Below are 16273 nucleotides of genomic sequence, written 5' to 3' on the forward strand. Positions count from 1 at the left end.
TTGCTAGTTACGCTCGGCTCATTTCGCACTCAAATGCCAATGAACTTGTTTAGAACGGAATTTTTAATCGCATCCCTCTTGGACGGCCCAAAACACATCTCGCGAAGACGGAGAAGAAGTGTCCAGTCCAGTTCTGGTTGTGAAAGCAATCTCAAGAAGGACCAACAAAGCCCTGCCAGAAACAAACTGCTCCATCCAGTAATCCCATGGAGGGAGGCGAAAACGCTCCGGACACTGAAGCTCTTGGAGCTGAATGCGTGTGTCTGTGACCAGTAGTTGTAGTAGTAGTTGTAGAGAACATATCTGGCAGGAACAGGCACCATCCACACTACAGACCCATGAGGCTGACAAGCTTCCTTCTCCAATCGGATCCGAGAAGCAGGAAAACCTACCCTCTAGGGGTTGCTGTATAAAGTGTACTAGTGGCAACTATGACGACGGCTCTCTGTTCGATCTAGTGTGCTAGCTTGACAGGTCTGGATTCATGTAAAGCGCTCTATCCATGTAGGAGCTGATAGTAGAGCAAAACGAACTCATGGCCCGATTCCATGTGCCATCTAGACATGCAGGCAACATGTAGTTTAATGTTTTGAAATTTTTGATTGATACTGTTAATCACTGTTAGGATGAGATTCTTTGAATACTGGCTCCGATCAGAGTTTGTTCAACTGAAAAAGTGCGATGCACAAAAAATAGGAACTTTCCTTCCATATCGGAGCTTTAGTCGAATTCGTTCGACAGGGTAGTTTCAGAGAACACGAGAACGAACGAAGAAAGAAAGGAGAAGAGAAGGAGAGGGAGTTGCAGGGTGAGTTGAGTTTGGCTGCCAGCCTAAAGCTCATGGGTGAAGCAACAAAGAAGAATGTTAGCTCATTCATAGATCGGTCTGCACGGCCTTAGATCTGGTCCTTTGTCCATTGGAAGCGGGCTGAAAGCGGAAAAATCTACTCCTGCACCCCAACATCGATGAATGTATGTGTGGAACAGTTTGGTTACCGTGTGGATGTGTGGCAAGCTGTGTGCTCTTGAGAGCTAGTTCGTACATTGAGATGCATGTAGAATACGAGAGAGTTCAGCCTGAATGTCTGCTTCTGTGATGAGAAAATCCATTTTGTCAGTCTTTAAACTCGATTTCGGAATAAATATCGAGCTGGAAGGGATGCCATGTCGGAGAATGTTTTTCACGTTTCAGCGTGGAAATATGATCGCCAAAGCAGTGCTCAGTTTGGGCTAATTTGGTGGACTGGCAGTTCTAGTTCGATTTGAAGCTTGATCGATATGATTGATAATATAGTTGCGGGTTCATGTTTTTGGCAGCTGCACCCATCGAGAAGCTCCGGTAATTAGAGGGCGAGAAAAGCTCGGCTAAGTTTGGGTTGGTTCCATGGGAAGAAAGCCGCTCGAAAAATTAGTTTCCTTTGTGTTAAAATGTGTTCCATTCGGGGATGAACCACAGATGTGGTGGAAACAACCAGCATTTCTGGAAGTTGGAAATGGGATTCCAAGAGGACCTCCACACATTTGGCAGTCCACTTCAAGCAGGCACTTCATACCAACATGGCCAGCTCCAAAAGAAAGGAACAGGGATGAGTCATCAACATCCAAGTCATTTGGAAGCGTGGATCGATCCACAATGGAAAAGAAAGTTTTTCGAGAAACCAGAAAAACAAGGAAAGCCACGAGAGGATGATGATAGGAGAAGACGTCGTGGAAAAAAAAAGCTTTTACAATCTCGTGCTCATGCACTTTGTTGAGTTTTCATTTCTAGTCAGACACCACCTTGTTATGTTGGTAAATGAGGTGCTTTGGTCCCTCATTCATCATTTCATGCACTATGTGCGTTTATGGCCGAGGCACATCAATCAGATCAGGGAGAGGGAGTGGTGGTGGGCTGCCGCAGAAAAAAAAATTAACTTTAGGGTCATGTTTCCTAGGTTTATGCCCCTACAAGCGTCAAACCTTTGACACGTGATCCCAATATTGCGGCGACCTGACTACGAAGCCACCCAGGGGTCAAGGGGTCTCTCCTCACTCGCCATTGTCATCCCAGCTCTCTTGGACCATAATACGCTCATTGTGAGGGTTGGGGGCGATTCCTGGTCAATCCCCAGAATTCCTACAGACACTTGTTCAGACAACATTTTGGCTTGAAGGTCATGGCAAGGTGTCGAGAACATGTTCCCGAGATCACTAACCCTCCGGGCGACACAACACTTATTAATTTGTCAATCGTTCCCCCCTCCACCCTCCGAGAGCTCGGTCTCCTTCACCCTGTTGAATGCCACGGCCAACTTAGGGCCGGATTCGGGATTCCCCTCCCGAGTGAAATCTTTTTTCCGAAGTTCCCCTCATTTTTCCCGGAGATTGGAGGATGGGGATACCAACCCTTGTTTTATCTGTGGTTTTGAATGTTGTAGTAGTTTAGAATGCACCCCTTTCCCTTCCTCCCTACACTCCTTCCTCCCTTTCACCCTCTCACCCTCTCTCCTGCTTTCTCTCTCGGCTTCCCGGATGAAAGCTGTTCTCTTGCCGCTCAATGTGCTTCCCCTACTTAGAAACTGAGAACTTGGACTCGTCCTGAGATGACTTTGGACCGTGCAGGAGCACAAGTACTAAAACATTCAAGAGTGAAAGTCCTGCAATAGTACAAACACTTGTATAAATCCCGATTTCCACCTATCATGGCCATTATGCGGCTAATTGAGTCATTGTCATCATCAGCAATCTGACCAATTGGGTGACAAGCCAGGAACTCACCCCATTCATCCTTTCACCCGACTTAATCCAGATCAACCCACACCCGGGGACTATCAGGTGAAAAAATCAACTCCCCCCCCACACCACACCACACCACTACTATTCCCGCTTCCTCCCAAAAGCGCATCCGTCCAATATCCTTCAACAACCCTGTGAACTCCCCCTCCCATAGACATTGACATTCAATAGAGTTGAAGGGGAACTGATTTAAATGTCCCTTTTCACCCAGGTCGGGCCATTGTGTCTGAGCATGTGGTACGAGGGTCTACAAGGGTGTCCGTGGCTTTGGGTCGCCATTTAGAGACAACCTCTGACCAGGGTCAGGGCCAGCAAATGAGGGGAGGGCCTTACAGGACCCCCCTTGTTTGAATATTGTCTGCTGAAGGGGAAGGGATTGCTCTGTATGAACATGGAGGGTGTCCGGATCATTTGGGGGAGGGCAAAAGAAAAAGTAGAAAATGATGAGGTAGAGGGGGAAGCCGAGGAATAGGGTTGAAGACAAGAGGGGCTATCCAATGAACACACACTGGAACACGAGCACTCTATGGTGATGGGGATGATCACCCTCCTGGTGGTGTTGTCAAAACAGAGAGGGACCTGCCTCCCATCTCCTCCCTCACCCCAATCCCATATTACAATGGAATTCGCCAAGGTCGGAATCCAACAAGTGGGAATGGGGTGAAGGTTGTTGCCGGCACCAACGGAAGGAAGGGGTCCAGCTTTCACTTTCCATGCCCAATGCAACTTGAAAGACATCATAAACGAGGACCTTGGACTCCACCCAACCAACGGGTGGCTTATTTTGTTACCTCTCTTTTTATCACAGACAAACAGGTGTTGCTAACTTTGGAACAGTGGGTCCTCTTTAAAAGCTAACCTTGGTTAGGTTCAGTCTAGAAAACAAATCCGTGTTTCTTTTTGAATGTGCGCCTGACTTAAAACCAGATAAAAGTTGACAGAGAACCCCCCTCGCCCTATCGTTATGGTGTAAGCTTATCGACTCTTTCCAATTGAGTGAGAATGTCATGTCATAAATGAAGATTGTTAAATCAATGACTGAAGAGAAGGAGCTTCCTTTTTTCAAAGGATCCCAATCTCCTCCCCCTCCTTGGCGGTTCGCGTCAATCCTAGATATTGGACCAAAAATCATCATCTGTAGTTGACTTAATCTCCTCACAAAACCCTGGAAACACCACCAACCGCCAGAGAAAAACGAAAACGACTCCCCTTTCCGCGAAGTGGACATAAAATCCCCCGGACGGCACCCGCTTTATAGGGCTTCTTCCAATGGATGCCATAAACTTCCATAAACTTTAGGATAAACATGGCATGAGGCTTTCATTTCCTTGCAGTGACATGTTTTTTTACTTCTTTTCAAAAAGGTGGCCTGTGTCTCGGTGTGTGATCCAATTTGTTGTTCAACATGGCAACGTCATCTTTGGTAAACATTCCCCACGAGCTTTTACCACACAGCAATATTAGAGTTGATGAGTAATTCCGAGTTTCCAACCTGCCTCCTGGGTCGTCACACAATGACAATTTATTAGATGAATGGAATTGTAAAATCAATAGACCTCTGGCGGAGCTGCAAGTGCATTCACAATTTGGATCATTCTCAAAATTGTTGACGCTAGATTCATGTTTGAATTTGGAGCCTCCTTTGTCTCTTCAGTAACACACTATCCCAATGCACCTGGCGTTTTTTCGCCTGCAGTTGACCACTTCACTAAACGTGCGGTCTATGGAGTTGTATGAGTGGCAGTAATAAAGCCAGGAAGTATCGATTTTTAGCGCGGACAGTAAAGTTCACCGACTTTTCCTCTCCAGTCGTTAACGAGTTCTGCCGTTATTCTCAGTTGTTTTTCCTGGCATGAAAATAGGGAGTTTATAGAAAGAAGCAGAGAAACACTTTTTGAATGAAACCAGGGCACAAGGAGTATCCACTTCATAAAGAAGTATCCCATAACTTGGATGTTTGGATTTAGAAACATCGTTCCCACATTTTAGGGGGCAACAACAATTGTTCTGGGTCAACGCTTTGGTTTCAGAGGACCATGAATTCTGGTTGAAATCAAGCTCTTTTCAACGAAAAAAAAACTGCACCCTTAAAATATGTGTGTGCGTGCATATTGGTTCGTTACTCTAAGTGATTTTTTTCCCTTCATTGTGTGCATCATTAAACAGGGACGCCTGAACCGAGCACATATGTTTCTCGGTGCTCAGTTAGCCAATCAATGGATTGTGATAAAACATTCACAAAGGCGTCCCTGATGGATGCCTGGCATTTCCAAGCTCACTAATCTGGCATATAGTCGAGGATTATAAATGATTTTTCCGTCTTTCATCCCCGAACAATGCATGGGAAATTTTTATCAAAAAAAGCGAGGCTCGGGATACAAAAAAAAAAAACTGCGTGCTCATAAAGCAGAAAGGATAATGTTTTAATAGATTGACCGTTGGGTTCTTCCCAGTTTTAGACACTGTGGGAGCTAACATGATCCCTTGAAGCACACTGCGTTGCATTAAGCATGATTCGGGAATCCACATTACATTTTAGCCAGTGGGGTCGACTACGAAAAGGCATCAAAAGTTCTCACAAAGTTATGAAAGCAAGTTCTATTCACACCTCAGGCTGCAGATGAAACAGATGAAAAAAACAGTTGCTTGTAAATAAGGAGAAAAAATGTTAAAATTGATCGTGTCCTCATAAACCATCTTGATCTCATCTTGGGTCGTCGTCCAAATTTGGTCGAGCGTTCAATGTTTTCTTGTTGAAAAATGACCCTTGAACCAAAAAAGTCTGACAGCGCGATCCCAGCAAGACATCCTCATCATATTCACAATAGCACTTGAAGCTGAGGAACGAGAGAGATCCTCAATGCCTCCTTCAATCTTCTCTTGTTCATTGTATGAAACTGCGTACGTACATCGAGCACCAGAATTGTCCAAGATTTTGAAAAAGGGAATAAAACATCAAGACATTATTTTTTTCAACCTAAATTTCTTAAATTCTCATTTAGCCCTGAAGAAGTCAGGGGTAGTTTCAAAGTCCTCATTTCAAAGTACACTGTCCAAGTGGTGACGTGTCTTTTCGTGTTGCTGAGTGTTTTCAACGTTTGTGGGTTTTGATCGGGTAAAGTTCCCTGCGAAGCAATGTCTGCATACATAGATTGAATGGTGAGGTCCGATTTGGAAGAAAAATGTCCAATTCTCAAGGTGACCAAGACTACATTAATAGACATTAATGGCACTCTAAATCAGATTGGGAATCTTTTCAAATTCAATGAGAACGCCATGGTTTGATGGTGTCAATTCAATATCGCCGGATTAAATCCCTCTGAGAATTGTTGGCCCCTATTTGCATTACCCACTCTTGAAGGGTGTGAGCACGTGATCTCCCATGCCGATGAGGCATTATACGTGTATTTAAATCCATCCAGCCTGATTTTTATTGACAAAGACTGACCTGATTGACTGTTTTTTTCCTCAGAAACCAGATTATAAAAAGGCACGAAGTTGGGCATAATATGTTTCTCTCTTGTTCATTCCAGCCTCGCTCCAAAAATGCAAATGGCAGCTTCAACTCTGAGTTTGGTGCCCCCGTAGCGAAGGTAAAAGTAAGTACTTGATTTGCTGTTATATTTAAGATCATACCCTACGTTAATTCTCCGTCATGTAAGGCTTCCAATATTGCTCATATCAAAACAGGCAGAGAAAGAAACGTAACTAATGCCAATTTTTTGGTCGCGGGTTATTTTTCGAGCTCCGGAATTTGACATAAAGTCATAAATTCTCCAAATCGAAATTCTTTTGGGGGATAAAGTGCAGTTAGCTCACCCATAAATCCAGGGTTGCTGCCGTACCCAAGTAGCAATAAAATACAACCATTACGAATCTGCAAGACAAAGCATTACTCCGTTCCTACATATCTTAGGAAGAGGTGTTACTTCAGTCATGAGCATTAAAAAAACTATTCCAAAGCGCAAGTGGCACCAATCAATGTACATATAGTAGTCACAGAGTGCACCCTGAAACTCAACCCTGTCGTCCACATCCCCAACCCCCAGAAGACAGAAAGCTGGAAGCTACTCCACCAGCTGTTTATGGGGTGTACTAGCACTTGGCGGACAGGGTTGCTATGGCAGCCAAGCTTCTCTCAGCCAACAGCTAACAGATGAACGCTCGCGAGCAACTCATCCCAGACTGCCTGAGCGGCAGCCTCTGCCTGGCATTCAAGTGCTCACTGGCTTGGGGCTGCTCCTGGCCTTTCAGGGATAGATTTTTATGACAAGAAGCTAATCTGGCACGTATAAGAAGACCCACAAAATGGGTGTGTTATGGAGGAAGGTGGCCAGCGGATGAGATGACAAAAAATGGGTTGCCATTAATAGCAAAGAGATAAACAGAAGTGGGAATTGAACAGTTTTGAAGTATGGTGTAACGAGCCCTGTTCCCTGAATCCATTGCAAGGTAGAGGTAGTGAATATATGGCAGCTTTTTAAAGTCTCATCTTGAGATAAAGGGGAGGTTCAGCAAGGCTCCCTTTGGTTGCAAATCAAGTGTGCCAAGTCAAACTGGTATATTGCATTAATTTCTAAAAGTACTATGGCGTCGTTTTGGTGGAATGGAATGTGGGAGGTGAGGGGAACACTTTGGTTTGACTTAAGACTGTTGTCCTTGGCCAAGTGTCTCAATTTCGTTTGTTTTTGTTTCAGCGTGGCCGTGGGTCCAAAGCTGCAGCTGCAGCTGCCGCAGTCCCAACATCTCGTGCTGAAGCGCCCACAGTACAAGAAACGCCCAGACCAGAAAATAACTTGGTAAGTTTACACGTTGGTTGACCTTAGTTTGATCACATCCGCCATCAGATGTCTTGAGTACATGCAAAGATCATAGCATCAAAATACTTCTAAAATGGATCAAATATGAGTGTGAACAAAGATGCCAAGCGCACTTTGCTGCCCATTTCCATCCTGATGTTTCTCTGTGGGAAGTGGCATGACATGACACACGATTTACTTTGTTCAACACCTCACTGCTTGCATTCTGGGGGATGAATCCGCAATTCTATGGCGGCAAATCCAGATACGAACTGGGTGGATCATGCCTTCAGAGGGTTTGAAAGAAACACCCCTGGTCTCTGCTTTTCATGACAATACTCAGTGGTCATGGCATGAGATCGAGTCACCCTGTCCTACAGCCAACATGATCATCCTGATGAATGCATGCGATTCCTGTGTGTTCTCAAGACACAGAGCCGCTACCAGAGGGCTACTACACTACCACTTGCCACCTATGCAGTAGTACCTGAACATGCCTGAAGCTTCTGTGGTCCACAGTCCTGAGATGGAAATAAGCCAGATGGTCAGCGGCACCGCTTTTGACTTCGGAATGCTTGATCGAAAATGCGTTCTTCCGGTCGTTGGAAACTTCACGAGATGAAGGATCCCCGGAAAGCCTGGAATTCACATCCCATTACAACAAACTCAAATAATCGGTTGCTTAAAACGTTGAGGAAAAAGCCGCCAATTGCAAAGGGTGCACTAATAGATGCTAATCAAAGGGACTTGAATTGTTCCAGGATTAATCAAAAAGCTACGGATATTGTTGAATCCAATTTCAAATTTCAGTCAGAGGATGGACATAATACTTCTTCAGCAATTTTCACTTTCCTGTTCTGGTAATTGTTCAAGTGATGAAAATGTCATTCATCCTGAATTTCTCATACCTCAAGAGGGTGCTAAGATCGTTATTCTCGGACACCCTCTTCCCACCTCTCTTATTTTCTTCCATTCCAGCCGTAATTATGACTTCTGCCTTCAGGGTAAAATCATTGCACATCGTTTTTCTGATACTGAATTATAGACACTGCCAACCAAGGAGACATTTCTGTGAGTCGTTTGGATCCCCCTTATATTTGTGTTTCCGTTGTCATTTGACGAACTAGAACATCAATCACTTTCCTTAAAATGCTGCTTCAAGGTCCAGAGTCATAAAATGTCCCTTTTCCCTCCGATCTTTATTTGAGTCAAGCTTGATGTTGATTGCAGCAGGACTTGGTTAGCGCGTGGTTCTGAAAACAAAACATTCTTTTTCATTGCTCCGCACTTTTCTCCTTTTAAATAACTTTATGAAAAATTGGCACATTGTTTTCAAGTCCGTTATCATTCCTCGCATACCTAATCAGAAATCCTCCTCCTCGAAATCAATGACTCGAGATAACGATGATTGACCGGTAGAAACTAATTTGGCCATATTCGATAAGACGACATCATTTCATTTTATTCTCTCAACTCTATTAGAATGAGAAAAAGTTATCGACGATCAATCCCTGAATAATCGAATATTTGAATCATTTCCCGCAACAATAAAGCAATTTGTTTCTAGAAATGTAAAGATAGTTATTCTTTTCCCACAAGCAAAGTTTTGAATATTGAAGCCGAGTCATTATGAAGAAATGCAAATTACAATTCTGAAAATATTCTCCAAAAGGTCATAAAATATTTGACAATTAAAGGTAGAGTTGTGCCTGCGGATTAGTCAGAAAAGTAGCCTGGATAAGGCCCTTAAATTGATAGTGTATTTGGATGTAATTCTTGAAAACAACTTTCAGGTTCCTACATCTTGACACTAAATCTGAAAAAGGCTTGTGAATGAAGCAATTAAAACCCACTTTTTTATGTTTCTTGTTTTCGTTTTATTTGCAGCAAACGTCAACCAATTCAAGTTCCACATCCACTCCAACGGGTTCAAGCCCATTTACGAGTACTGCAGGAAGTGGTGGCGGAAGTGGTGTAGGAGGAGGAGGAGGAGGAGGCGGAGTTGGCGTGTCAGCCCCATTTATGGACAGCAGCCATACCCATACTTCTTCCTCTTGGGGGACGGCCAGTCAGAACACGCCCTCCAACCCTCCGTCGTCCTCGGGGATTGACCCAGCCACCCAGCAGTGGCAGCAACAACACTATCCCATGGCTCCCCCACGAATGACCTCCTTGGACTTTCAACAATCCAATGGAGGTGCCAGTGGTTCGTCATTCTTTGAACAGGCCTTCCACCGACCTTCGCCCTCTCTAAGTAATGCACCGGGTGGAGGTGGTCGTGTCCCATCCAACGGAAGCTACGCCATGGAGGCCTCTTCACTTCCTAGTCCCAATCTTAACAGTGGAGGCGGTACTTTCCTCGGCCTTAATGGCAATCCGCCACCAGGAGCCACCGTAAGCATTCAAATTATTCGAATATCTTATTTCCTAATTTTGAGGAAGATCATTGTCTGAATTCAGATTTGAACATAATTCAGAGTGAATCTAAAAACCTCATTTTCATATTGGTAGGCTCTGGGATACAATTTGGCCGTGAATACGGCACCTCATCCCGCCCTCCGATCGCACCCTTCGCCGCGAGGTCCTCCCACTCCATATTCTGCGGCAGCTGCCCACCAACAGCTGCATCAGTCGGGAAACTCGCCGCCTGGATACCCACCCCGTCCCACCTCGGGGAGCAGCTTACCCAGCTATAATAACTATCCTCTCTCCGGAGGGTATCCAGGCTTGAACCTAGGGACGGACCCGCCCATACATACCACCTCACGCCCCCATCACTACAACGGTCATAGCAGCCCCGACTCGACAACAGAGCTTCACCGCTATCTGCCTCCCTTGCCATCCATAATGGGACTTCGAAGCGGACCACCAGACAGACCGGTTTTGCCCCTCCCCACTCCTGGACCGCCGTCTTTTTTAGCCTGTAGCGCTGCTGAGATGCCACCGACTCCAAGACTGCCTTCTCCAGAGGTCCTGGCCCCATTAATTCCTCAACAAGAATGGCCATCTGACCTGTCGAGAACGCTTCAGTCTGGCTTTGGTAGGATCCCTGCAGCCCCGCCTACATCTGATCAAAAACGGTCCATTGGGCACACACCAGAAGAGAATACTCCTCGTCAGACATACAACAGTGGTAGTGTCCATGTTTCACCCCAAAATAATTCTACCTCAATCAACAATAGAACCAAAAGTATTTCTCGGCCTGAGAACACAGACAAACAACAGGCGGCCAAAGAAAAAGTCCGAGCAAACTTGAAAGACGAATCCCCGCCATGTGAATGCAAGTTGGAGCATGGATTGGATACTGGTCCCTACTACACACATTTAGGTGTCTCTCAAAACATTAGAGAACTCAGAGCGGGCTTTGAGGCCAGAACGGGTTATCAAGGCAAAGCCATACGAATAGAGAAAGCAAGATATTGCTCGAAAGAAGGCAAAACTCAGCTTGGCTGCCCCATAGCGAAATACGTAAGTACTGCGAAGGGACAAATTCGGATAGATTGGCATTATACCTTGATCACGCTAATGTCATTCTCCACAGGTCATTCGCCGATCTAGCGAGGAAGAAAAACTACTTATTGTTACAAAATATCGCAATGGCCATACGTGTCGGAACTCATGGATTGTTGTGTCCATAGTGGCTTGGGAAGGCGTTCGTGGGGACTTGGCTGACTATTCGTATGACAATCTCCGACATAAACTGGCCAATTTTGGCAAGGATACACAAAGACAATGTGGAACAAATAAACCCAACACTTGCGTTTGCCAAGGGACGGATAGTCAAAAAGCAGGTGCCAGTTTTTCGTTTGGGTGTAGCTGGTCCTTGTTCTACAATATGTGCAAATACGCCAAAAGTCAGGATGTGAACAAGTTCAAACTCAACCAGAAGTCAAACGTGAGTTTTAGGATTGGCATCCAATTCCCCCCCAAGCATTCAGTTAAAGATCATGTGACACATTTTCCAGGCTGCAGACGAGAAGGAATTGGAAGACAATTTACAGACCATGGCGACAGAACTGGCCCCACTATATCAAGCCGTTGCTCCGGATTCATACAATAACCAGGTGGCATTCTCAGACGAGGCCCAAGATTGCCGAATTGGCACAGGTCCTGGCCGTCCATTTTCGGGGGTGACATCGGTTGTGGACTTCTGTGCTCACGCCCACAAGGATGTTCACAACATGAATGCAGGTTGCACCGTGGTAAGTCCATTGTGTTTTTAACATCCCTATGAAATAGTTATTCAGATCATTCGGTATCTTACAGGTAGTTACGCTCACCAAACCTGAGAACAGAGTTATGGGTGTCAAACCTAATGATGAACAACTTCATGTATTGTCTTATTATGCTCCTGAATCGACGGATGAGTTTGGCTCTCAAGAAGCACAACTAGAAAAGATCCGTAATGGATCGTTGGAAGTTCTGGAGAAGTAAAGATTTTTTTCATTTATATTGCCATTCAAGTGCAAGGATTTTCACCTCACGTTTTTCTTTGCAGATTCGAGAGGATAACATACACCCGCGAAGCCCCTCCAAAGCGAAGAAGCAACCAAGTCAAGGGGGATCGCAAGAGGTTTCTTGACGAATGGTTCAAGTCAAAAAAGAATGGAACACCTTTCAATCCTCTAAGCCAGCCCAAAAAGAAGTCCAAATCAGAAAAATCCATCAAAGCCCTTGAAAATGATCCTTATCCGGAGACTGCTCCGTCCTTCTATCCATCAGACAGTTATAGCTTCACTGCAGATTGGATGTACGACATAATGGCTCAAGACTATCCCTACGGTCCAAATACGTTTCCCAATGCCTCCTGGGACACGACTATTCCCCAAACCGATGGGGCGGAAGAGATTATGGGTGTTCCTACAGACCCTTGCAGCCCACCCAAAGCGCACAACAACTCAAATATGTCGCTCTTATACCCTACCTTCAATCAGTTCCCTTCAGAGCAGCAGCCCAATAAATACCCTCAAAGGGAGCAATTTCACCATCATCAACAACAACAACAACAACAACAACAAATGCATTTGCCTCAACATCAGAATATCAAAGAAGAGCCTTCCAAGCCTAAGTTCAACTTGTATCACACAACATCTGAAGAGAACTTTCAAGACCCAAATATTGGTGGTCTTGCAATTGCCCTTACTCATGGGTCAGTCCTTTTTGAATGCGCCAAACACGAGTTGCACGCCACCACAGCCCTAAAAAATCCAGACCGTTACAACCCAACCAGGATTGGTCTGGTCTTCTACCAACACAAGTCACTCATCCTACCTAAACACGGGTGGGAGGAATGCAAAGAAAAGGCTTTGGAGAAGAACCTCCGTGATTATGAGGCTTGGAAGGAAGGACACTTTGTCCCTACGGCCAGGAAACTTCAGAGGATGAAGGAGGATGGTTTCGAGTTCCCTGATGAAGTTCAAACCATTTCCAATGCCAATGATCTCTGTTTTGATGACATCCGCAAACCTGATCTCTCTTTCTTGGGTGGTCGACAGGGCACTGAGTCTGTGTCCCCCTCAAAAAACCGCCACCAGTAACACCTGTCCGCACTTTTTCTTCATGACGCTGCCTTAAGGCTCTTTAGTCAGTGTCGCCATCATGTCCGATCTCAAAAACTCAACTCAGTTTTGAGTGGATCTCAACGAAAATTAAACCATATTTTTGGCATCACTTCCACACTTTCCCTTCCCCAATGATTAACAGTCACTTTGTTTAGTTTAAAGTGTACATACATAATAGTGCCCCTTCTTCTCCCCCTCTTACTTGCCCCCAATTATGACCTTTGTACATTGATGAAATATGAATTAGGACTTGTTGCACTGATTATGTAACCGAAAAAAAAAAATCAATTTCTTTCAGTTTCTTCCCCCTGATCATGAAAGAGAAAACAAAAAATATCTTAATTTCTTCCTTACCCGCGCTCTCCCCTGTACTCAATTAAATAGTTTGAGCTCTCCATGAACCCACCAAAGACCGCTTCCCTCTTATCTCATAGCAACGTTTACTGCAACTTCAGTCTATCATACAAATGAAACCAGAACTGCCATGCCCAACAATCTTGATTTCTCTTCAGATTATTACGTCAAAACCGTGTCGCTTACCGCATTATTATTGCGGTAAATTGTTCAAAGTTGAAAATAAACATTATTTTGTTGGCTTGGAACGTGGAGATCCAGTCAAGTCAAATGAGACCAATAGTTTTCATTTTTCCCGAAGTTTGAAGTTTTTTTGTTTGTTTTTTTGTTAGTTTGGCGTGCTAGGATTGGAGGGGTTAGCCTCGCCCGGCCAGCAAAGCCAGCCATCACATCGTCCACTTCCAAATTCCATTAGGCAGGTTCATGTCCGGGATCAGTTTTGGTTTTCCATGTGTGGATGTGGTTAGCGTCTAAAAGTTTATTTTGTAGAAAGGTCGGGGAGGAGATTGGAACCAGGGACCTTCCTCACTCTAGGAAACTGCGTTAAACACTACCCAACCTCTTCACAAGGTTTACTTAGAGCTTCGGGGTTTGAACCCACGGTACCTGGGGAGAGGACTCGCCGTCTCTTAGACCGCTCGGATTAACAAGGTAGAAGATCAAAATATTGCAAGAAAGGAAATGGACCAAGTTTCAGAATTTAAACAATCAATATTTTTAGTCGCTCATTACTACAAAATTTTTTTTGCTTTATACGCTAAATCAGATCAATGAACGACCAAGCTATATTTGACATGCTTTTAAAGTCTACCAAAAATGACCAGAAAAAAGTAATTGCAAAATTTGGAAAGTTCAACCATTTTTTCCTTCATTTTGGTTTAGGGTACCAGAGGTCGGAAGATTGACCTCGCCTGCTGTACCGTACATCCGGTTCAACCATTTTTTCCTTCATTTTGGTTTAGGGTACCAGAGGTCGGAAGATTGACCTCGCCCAACCAGGGTGGCCAATTATCACAACGTTTATTTCCGAATCCCTTATGTGCATGGACACGTCGGTTATCAATGTGGTTCTCCGTCTCTGAGTTTGTCTTCGCTAGAAGTTTCTTTTCGAATACACAAATTTTGGGCACAATTTGTGGTAAAATTGGACAAATGCACCTCAGATTCAAATGAATATGGCACAAATAATGGAAAAAAAAACACATTCCTTCTCTTCTTTTCAGCACTTCTCGGCGATTTTTGTTGTACTTGCATGCGTTTGAAAACCTTCAGGACCGCGGGTTCTTTTATTGGTTGGAAAAGAGAAAGAACTCGCCAAAATGCCCCTCTATTCCAACATGGAGGTCTCAATTTAACGGGAGGTCTATAAAACTGTCGCCGTATACCCCGGTAGGCTTTGATCTCATTAGGAAACGGTGCTAAAACGATGAGTTAGGCCTTACCTTGGATCGGTTTTCATCCTCCATCCTGTTTAAGAGGTTACTGCTGATCATTTCCAGTCAGTATAGTCCGATTTTCACGTATATTGTTGTTTATAGTTTAAGATGATTGGCATTGGAATTCCAGGATCGCGTAGTAGTTGGCCCCTTTTTCGCTCTGTAGTTAATAAAACACATCTGATTCACTTTCAAGGAGTTCTTGGATGTTTCTGGCAACCACTCACATCAAAAATATTTTGGAAATTTACACGAATTCTTGTCACTCGTAATTTTTTTTCTAACAAGTCAAATTTCATGGTTCTTCCATCTTATATCACCCGTTTACCTCAACTTAACTTGGACAGCTGAAAAACTTGAACAATAGAAAAAAAATCCTGGTAGACAGGATTTCCTCAAGCTACAGCTTAAAACTAGCCACCTTCCTCTCTATAATTACGAATGTTTATGGCGAGGAAATTTGCCTGGCTTGGAGAGTGTGACCATGATTTTTTCAATTTCTGGTCGGGAGCTTGAGTTCAATGGTTTCTAAATTTTCCCTTATACTATTAGGGTACATTTGGCGGCGTTAAATATGTCCAGTGTAACGTCGTCCATGATTCCAATAAACGTTGCCAAAAATAAAGCCTGATTTTTTGAGTAAATTTTGTTCCAATTAGCGTAATCACGGTCTATGATTGTGGATTTAGCTGCAAAACAGTTATCCGAGACATAAAAACTTGGAAACTTCTGGTCTGTGATGTCAACCCTCACTTTTAGTTCTAGCGAAATATCCCAAGGCCTCTGGCCAATAGGTAACAAACTTTAGTAGTCCTACTATCGAAGGCGAGAATTCAAACATTTTTGAAGTAGGCTGTACAGGTTATTTAGTTGTACTTGCAGCAACCAATGGTTTAGATATTGGAGTAATCCACCCTCATGAAGGCAAACTAAAACATTTATTCCCCGAATTATATTGAAGTCTTTTCTTGGGACAGAACTAAGCAAATGTATGCAATTTGTAACAAGATGTAGCTCTTTATAGGAACACCGACATAGCTTAACGGACGTTCTAAAATCCAATTTTGCCAGAAATGCCCAAGTGGTCAAATAAGCAATTTCACAGATTACTCAAGGAATACACCATGTATGGGAGATGCTGGATCTACGAGGGCAACAGTTAAAAATGACTGACCAACGGGAATATCTCTTCACTGGGACAGCCTTTATTTGGATCGCACCAATCAATTTGTCGCCTGGCTCCTAACGAACAAACAAAAACGATCTAATCCCAGCAACCAAGATATGAAAATGGATAACCTTTGAAAATGAACAGTTTCATGGAAGCTAAGAGTATTTAAAATAAGCT

General features: G+C 44.0%; 1 protein-coding gene across 4 annotated transcripts in view; it reads left to right on the plus strand.

Moving 5' to 3' along the window:
• The window catches only part of LOC131891511 (methylcytosine dioxygenase TET-like), a 36244-nt gene extending 22481 nt beyond the window's left edge, over positions 1-13763 (plus strand). For 3 of the 4 annotated variants that reach the window (XM_059241117.1, XM_059241118.1, XM_059241116.1), the window contains 8 exons: positions 6309-6374; positions 7473-7574; positions 9462-9968; positions 10086-11042; positions 11116-11469; positions 11540-11776; positions 11841-12004; positions 12073-13763. In XM_059241117.1, the coding sequence (XP_059097100.1) occupies positions 6309-6374; positions 7473-7574; positions 9462-9968; positions 10086-11042; positions 11116-11469; positions 11540-11776; positions 11841-12004; positions 12073-13111 (3426 nt within the window). In that variant the 3' untranslated portion in view covers positions 13112-13763. The remainder of the gene's footprint in view (positions 1-6308; positions 6375-7472; positions 7575-9461; positions 9969-10085; positions 11043-11115; positions 11470-11539; positions 11777-11840; positions 12005-12072) is intronic. The other variant, XM_059241119.1, reaches the window with a different exon arrangement.
• The last annotated feature ends 2510 nt before the right edge of the window (positions 13764-16273 follow it).

This window comes from Tigriopus californicus, chromosome 12 (assembly GCF_007210705.1).
Source record: "Tigriopus californicus strain San Diego chromosome 12, Tcal_SD_v2.1, whole genome shotgun sequence".
NCBI lineage: Eukaryota > Metazoa > Arthropoda > Copepoda > Harpacticoida > Harpacticidae > Tigriopus > Tigriopus californicus.